General features: G+C 53.1%; 1 protein-coding gene across 2 annotated transcripts in view; it reads right to left on the bottom strand.

The window, feature by feature from the left end:
• Positions 1-7,104, bottom strand: part of SULF2 (sulfatase 2) — a 69,375-nt gene that overhangs the window by 38,323 nt on the left and 23,948 nt on the right. For both annotated transcript variants that reach the window (XM_021711471.1, XM_008056289.1), the window contains exon 2: positions 535-686. In XM_021711471.1, coding sequence (XP_021567146.1) covers positions 535-686 — 152 coding nt within the window. The remainder of the gene's footprint in view (positions 1-534; positions 687-7,104) is intronic.

A 7,104-nucleotide genomic window follows, 5' to 3' on the forward strand; every position in this document is an offset into this window, starting at 1 on the left:
GACAGAGAGAGACTCCAAATCAAAAAAAAAAAAAAGAAAGAAAAGAAACAAAAGAGAGCTTTTGTGGGGTTTTTTTGAGTCAGGGTCTCATTCTGTCGCCCAGGCTGGATCACAGTGGCACCATCATGGCTCCTTGACTTCCCGAGCTCAGGTGATCCTCCCACCTCAGCCTCCGGAGTAGCTGGGACTACAGGCATGTGCGACCACACCTGGCTGATTTTTTGATTCTTTGTAGGGACAAAGTCTCGCTATGTTGCCCAGGCTGGTCTCGAACTCCTGGGCTCAGGCAATCCTCCTGCCTCAGTCTCCTCAAAGTGCGGGGATTACAGGTATGCGCCACCATGCTCGGCCAGAATATTCTTTGAGCGATAAAAGACAAAAAACTGAGAAGCAGAGGACGCATGTATGATGCTCAAGGCCACGCAGTTAAGGAAGTGTCAGGGTCAGGACCCGAACCCCTGCAGCGGGGCTCCTGGGTGGGGCCCTGACCGTGGGCCACACCGCCTCCCCGGGCCGGCAGAGGGCGCAGCTTACCTTGGCGTAGTTGGAGCCGTGCTTCTCCTTCACGCCGTTCCGACAGAGGGTGTAGTTGTAAAAGCGGGAGTTTTTAAGGAGTCCAACCCACTCCTTCCAGCCAGGCGGCACGTAGGAGCCGTTGTATTCATTAAGATACTTCCCGAAGAAAGCTGTGGAGGGACAGGGACCAGGAGGCACGTGAGAAAGCACCGGCCGTGTTTCTTTCTTTCTTTCTTTTTTGAGTTGGAGTCTCACTCTGTTGCCCAGGCTGGAGTGCAGTGGCACCATCACGGTTCACTGCAGCTTCCACCTACTGGACTCAGGCGATCCTCCTGCCTCAGCCTCCCAAGCAGCTGGAACTATAGGAGCGCACTTCCATGCCTGGCTAATTATTCATTTTTTTTTCTAGAGACAAGGTCTTGCTTTGTTGCCCAGGCTGGTCTTGAACTCCTGGCCTCAAGCGATTCTCCCTTCTTGGCCTCCCAAAGTGCTGGGATGACAGGCATGAGCCACTGCGCCTGGCCCGATGATGTTTCTTAAACCATCACGTGCCCAAGGCCTGAGCACCGCACACCCTCTCTGCCACAGACCTTTCAGCCCACATGCAGAGCCTCTGGGCCCCTCCTCAAGTGTTTTCACAAGTGTGGAATATATAGGATCACAGAGAAAAATCAATGATTCGGAAATATGGTTATCAAAATATTGGGGGTGCCCCCAAAATGCATATACGTTTCAGGCAATGTACTCTATGTATGACTTTCAGTTTTCCGTAATCAGAAGTGTCTGGACACCGATGGAAACTACTCTGTGCACCGCTTGTAATGGCAGATTTCAGAAGTGACTTGCATTCATCTTTTGTTATTGGTACAGATGAGGTATCACAATTTTAATACAGGTTTTTCCTTTCTTAAAAGGCGTATACATTTTTTGGCACCCTCTGTCCTAAAAGCATTTGCGACAACAGAGTGTGTCTTAAAAAGCAATACATTAAAAGAGAGACCTTGTAGAGAGTGATCATTTCAAAGCAGTGACAAGTGAAAATATTTGATGTGGCAGTATCTGCGAGAACGGGAACAGGATATTAAAATGCTGGTGATCTCTGCCGATGACGGTGTGGCAGATTCTCCCGACGGGCGGTGTTTTGGGGGGCCCACGCTCATAACGGAAGCAAACACCAAGCTTCAGTTGCAGGTGAGTGGAGATAAAAGTGGAGTTTCATCCCATTCAAGTGTGCAGATCCCTTGATTTCTGTCTACTACACACAGCAACCAGAATGGCTCCCATGAAGCGTTCGTGGGAGCGCAGGGTGGCCCTCACACACACCTGCTGGATGTGCCAGCTGGTCCAGCCAGCGTGGAAAACCCTTTGGTGGTGTTTCCTAAATCAGATCCCGTTCATAACCTCTGGCCCGGCGATTTAACTCTGAGCTGTTACTCGACAGAAAAGTATTCCCGCATTCACCCAAAGCCACATATAGGACATGCGTGTAGCAACACATTTGTCATAGCAAATACCTAGAAACAAATCAAATCTCCGTCCACAAAAGGATGGGGGCGGGGCATGGCTCCGTGTTTACAGAACGGAGACGAGGCAGAAACCAGACCGCAAGGCCTAGTTTACTCCTCCCTTCAGGAACGTGGCCTCTGAGCAATCTCGGATCAAGTGAGGTAACCAGGTACAGAAAAACACATGCCGTGTGATCCCACTTCTATGAAATTCGAAAATAGGCAAATCTGTGGTCATGGAGTCAAAACAGTGGTGACTCAGGACATGGGCGGGGGGCCCGGTGACGGGCACGAGGGCTTCTCAGTCCATGGTCTCATTCTGTTTCCGGAACGGGGATGGTTCCATTGGTGGAACCTTGTCCTGGACACTGGGGAGCAGCGCACTTCCACACATGTACGATTTCCATCAACAAGAATGTTTACTCACTGGGAAGCGGAGCTTCTTCGTGATTCTTCTCTGTTTTTGTTTTCTTTAGAGATCGTGTACAATGTTTATTTTATTTGTATTAATTTATTTTGAGTCAGAGTCTCACTCTGTCACCCAGGCTAGAGTATAGTGGCGTGCTCACGGCCACTGCAGCCTTGACCGGCTGGGCTTAGGCAATCCTTCTGCCTCAGCCTTTCAAGTAGCCAGAACCACAGGTGTGCACCACCATGCCCAGTTAATTTTTAAAAAAATTTATTGTAGAGATGAGGTCTCACCAAGATGCTCAGGCTGGTTTTGAACCCCTGGGTTCAGGCAATTCTTTTACCTCTGCCTCTCAGAGTGCTGGGATTACAGGTTTGAGTCACCAAACCCAGCCTCATATATACTTTTTAATAATGATAATCTATAAGGCAATTTTTTTTAAGGAATAGGAAAATTGGAGAGGGGTTTCCCTTCCCATCCCAACCTCTCTCCAGAACATTGGGGCCCAAGACAGTCCACAGCTGTTTTTTGAGTCAGGGTATCACTCTGTCACCCAGGCTGGAGTACAGTGGCACAATCAAGACACAACTGCAGCCTTGAACTGCTGGGTCCAAGTGATCCTCCCACCTCAGCCTCCTGGAGTAGCTGGGACCACACCTGGCTAATTCTTTGATTTTTTTGTAGAGACAAGTTCTCACTATGTTGCCCGGGATTGTCTTGAATTCCTGGGCTCAAGCGATCCTCCTGCCTCAGCCTCCCAAAGTGCTGGAGTTACGGGCGTGAGCCACCGTGCCTGGCTACACAGCCATTGTTGAGCATAGAAATATGATTGTTTGGGGTGGCTGCAGGGATGTTACGAGATCTTGACAGACACTCGGCGCTGGGCCTTGTGGTTGGAGAGGGCCCAGTGGGTGTCGGCTGAGAACCTGGGATGAGGAGAGAGAGAGATGGGGCGGTGGACATCCCAAGGAGGGAAGAGTAGGTGGGGAAGGGACCCTTCCGCCTAGGTCCTTGAAGAAGGCACGGGGGCTGCCAGAGACTGCTGGCTGTGACAAGCTGGATCCCTCCCGTGGGGTTTCCTACAGACCTGGCAGGGGCTGGCACTGCCCAGGAACGCAGGAAGACCCCTTAGCAACCTAGGTGGCTGCATTCCCAAACCCCGAGGGACACGGCAGTGGGGGAAGTGAGTGCTCCAGGAAGGAGGTGACAGAACAGCTCCTGAAGGACCAGGCCACCCAGGGGAGGCGACACAGGAAGGGAGGAGCCCCCAGCAGCCTCAGGGGCGAGGCTGGGTGGAGGCTTCTGTGGCGTGGGAGGACGGAGCAGAAATAAAGGGAAGAGCCTGGTGTTTTGGGGAGGAGGGGGCGGGAACCGGCTGCACCATCTCCAGTCCTGACTCACATCCAACGTTGAAAGAGTGAATGTAATTAGGGGGTGGGTGTCTAATTAAGCAGCGCCGGGTGTCCCTGGCTGGGTGTCAGGGAGCAACTGACTGCGTGGGAGGCGGCGTGCAACACCCGGGCCAGCCAAAGGCCTGCGTGTCTCCTTCCCTGGAACAGCCATCGTTCAGGCTGGGGAGACTCTGCCCCAGGAGATACTTGGCAATGTCCTGGTGGTGGCACAACTCGGGGTGCTCCCTGCACCTGGTGGGTGGAGGCCAGGGATGCTGCTGAATGTCCTCCATGACGCAGGATGGCCCCCGCTACAAAGAATGATCCAGAAAGAACTGTCAGTGCCCCGCTGAGAAACCCTGATCTTATTTAAGTGACTCTCCCGATTGCCCGGCCGACAGCCTCTCACCTGGCCGCTCTTTGGAGCCATCGGAAAAGCTGGGAAGGCCCAGGAGACCCAGGTAGCTTAGGGAACAGGGTCAGCTAGACCTGGTGACCTTGTCCCCAGCTGTCCTCCACCTGACGCGGGGGCTCTGGCCCTGCAATACTCCTGGCCTTGCCCCCACCCCATGCCTCCCCTGTGCACACCCAGCCTCGACCAGGTTTCCCTGAGTGCCATGCCAGCTTCATCCGCGGACTCCACAGTTCAGCTTCTCAGCTGGTTCAGAGCCTCAATGAGGAAGGGGGTCAAATAAGCCCCTTCCAGAGCCCCTTTCTGTCCATGGCAGATTAACATTGGCAGGGATGTAACCGTTTCCTTGGAAGCAACTGAAGTCGAAAGAATGGGACATTTCATTAGCCCCCATACCCGGTCAAAAAACTTTTTTTTTTTTAAAGAATGGAACAATTTGGAGGAAAATGTTAGGTAAGTAGTAGAATCAGTACACCCAGGTGTGGTAAATATCATCATGGCAGCACCTGAAATTGCTGAATTTGGGGTAACGCTGCCCTAAGGAAGGCACCGATTCATATATCCATCTGCCAACTATTTATTAAACACCTATGGTATGCCAGGAGTTGTTCCCAGGCACTGGGAACACAGCTGTGAACAAGACCACCGGGACCTCTGCCTCCGTGGGGCTGACCGTCTGGCGGATACTATGATAAATGAAGACGGTATCGCTGGTGTTAACGGTGACGAGGAAGATAAAGGCGGATGAGGAGACAGAGCAGCCTTGAGAGGTCCCACGGAGCTGACTGGTTGGAGAGGCTCTTTCAGGAGTGACCAGAAGGAGCCAGAAAGGGCTGGGTCCAAAGCCACTCCAGCCAGTGGGAATTTTGAGGTGCAAAGTGCCTGAGGCAGGAACGAGGCTGGGGACATTTGCGGAACCCAAGCGGGACAGTGGGGAGAGGAGATGAGGTCCCAGAGGCCACAGTGAGAGGCAACAGGAAACACGACGGGGAACCTTCCAGAAGGGGCCCATCCCCTGACGTACTGCAAGCCAGATTTTCCATCTTCCGCCCCTGTCCACAGGTCTACAGCGCTGGACACGTTCTGAGAGGAACTCAGGACCCCAAGGCGTTTGCGAGGCACAGACTCTCACCCCGTTTGCAGACAAGAGAACGAAAACCGAGAAAAAGGCCCGGGGAATTCCCCACAGGGACCTGGGTTCTCCCCCGGGCCTTCCGAGTCCCTGGCCAGGGACCCTCCTGGTCTGTCCCTGACAATGTGGGCTAAGGTCCTTCTGACGAACATGCAGCTTGGAATGCTAAGGAGCTTAACTCTTTGGCCCGGCCGGTGGGATGAGTGTTTCTGGGGGGAGTGTGTGCAGTGGAGGGGGGTGGTCCCCGCCTCTGGAAGCCCACCCCTGCCCGTTATTGTCAGTGCCACGGATGTCAGAGTGTCTGAGCTACTTCCTCTGCTAGAATTTCTCCTTTCACTCCCTCCTCTCTCCAGGCCCCAGCCCTTAAAAACCCAGAAAGTGCAGATTATTCAGGATCCACACCGGCCCAGAACACAGGGCTTCAGTCAGAGGCTTTTAGTGCCAAATTAGATTTCGCTCTCATTTGATTCGATTTCCCCAAGGCGCTCTTTAAAATGGTTATTCCGGCACCAGTGGAGGTGGGAGAAGCAAATTAGCATGGGCCCTGGGGCTCTGGGGCTGGGAGGTGCAGCCAAGAGAACGAGCTGGAATTAAAACCAAGATTAAAAGCACAGCCCACAGCCCCACAAGCTTGGATTCGGGGAGCTTTCTCGCCGGGACAGCCCACGGGGAGGGGCAGACCGGGGCTGGGATGGCTTGGCAGGCAGATGGAGGGGAATGGATGCCAGGCCTGGAAAGGCCACTGACAGTGAGCCGGCTGGCGACTGCCCCTAGGAGGCAGGGCTGGCGTCTTCCGAAGGGAGGGAGTGCTCGCTGCTTCCTGTGTGCCAGGCTCTGGGCGCGAACTGCACCCCGGGGTCCGAATGGGGTCCTTTGGGTACCACACCTTTCTCATTCAAGCTCGAATATTGGACTGACCCATCAGGACCACGTTCCCGGGGCCACGGCAAAGGGTGCAGGGTAGAGGCTTGTGGCCTGAGGTTGGGCCCACCGGAGAGAGTCAGCCCTGGGAATTGTAGGAAGCTACCAGGAAAGAGGACCTCTAAAATCTTTCCTTTATTCTGCCAAAGGGGCCTGGGAGATGGCTGATTGGTTGGTTGGTGGTTTATTTGGTTATTTATTTATTTCTTTGGTTATTTGCTTATTTGGTTACTTGGTCATTCATTCATCTATCTGAGTTGGAGTCTCACGCGGTCGCCCAGGCCGGAGTGCTGTGGCATGCTCACAGCCACTGCAGCCTCGACCTGCTGGGCTCAGGCAATCCTTCCATCTCAGCCTTCCAAGGAGCTGGAACCACAGGTGTGCACCACCACGCCCAGCTGATTTTTTTATTTATTGTGGAGACGAGGTCTCGCCATGTTGCCCAGGCTGGTCTCGAACCCGTGGGCTTAGGCAATCCTCTCACCTCCACCTCCCAAAGTGCTGGGATTACAGGCGTGAGCCTCTGTGCCCGGTAATGGTCTTTTTAATGAACCTTACACAATGTTTACTTTCCCACCTGACTCTGGCATAACATCACATAACAGATAAGGAAAACCAAAGCACATTATGACCCTGTACAGCTGACTCCTGGGGACTCCAGGACTCTGGGCACCTCTGAGGACACGGTTCTCTCTGAAATCTGCCACCCGCAAAGCTTCATCTACATATCAAGAAGCTTGACTCCCTGACTTCCTCAAGCCACCCATTCCCTTTACTGCTGTCAGAATTCTTTTTTTTTTTTTTTTTTTTTTTTTTTT

Source organism: Carlito syrichta, unplaced genomic scaffold (assembly GCF_000164805.1).
Source record: "Carlito syrichta isolate Samal-C Ts95f unplaced genomic scaffold, Tarsius_syrichta-2.0.1 Scaffold302313, whole genome shotgun sequence".
Classification (NCBI taxonomy): domain Eukaryota; kingdom Metazoa; phylum Chordata; class Mammalia; order Primates; family Tarsiidae; genus Carlito; species Carlito syrichta.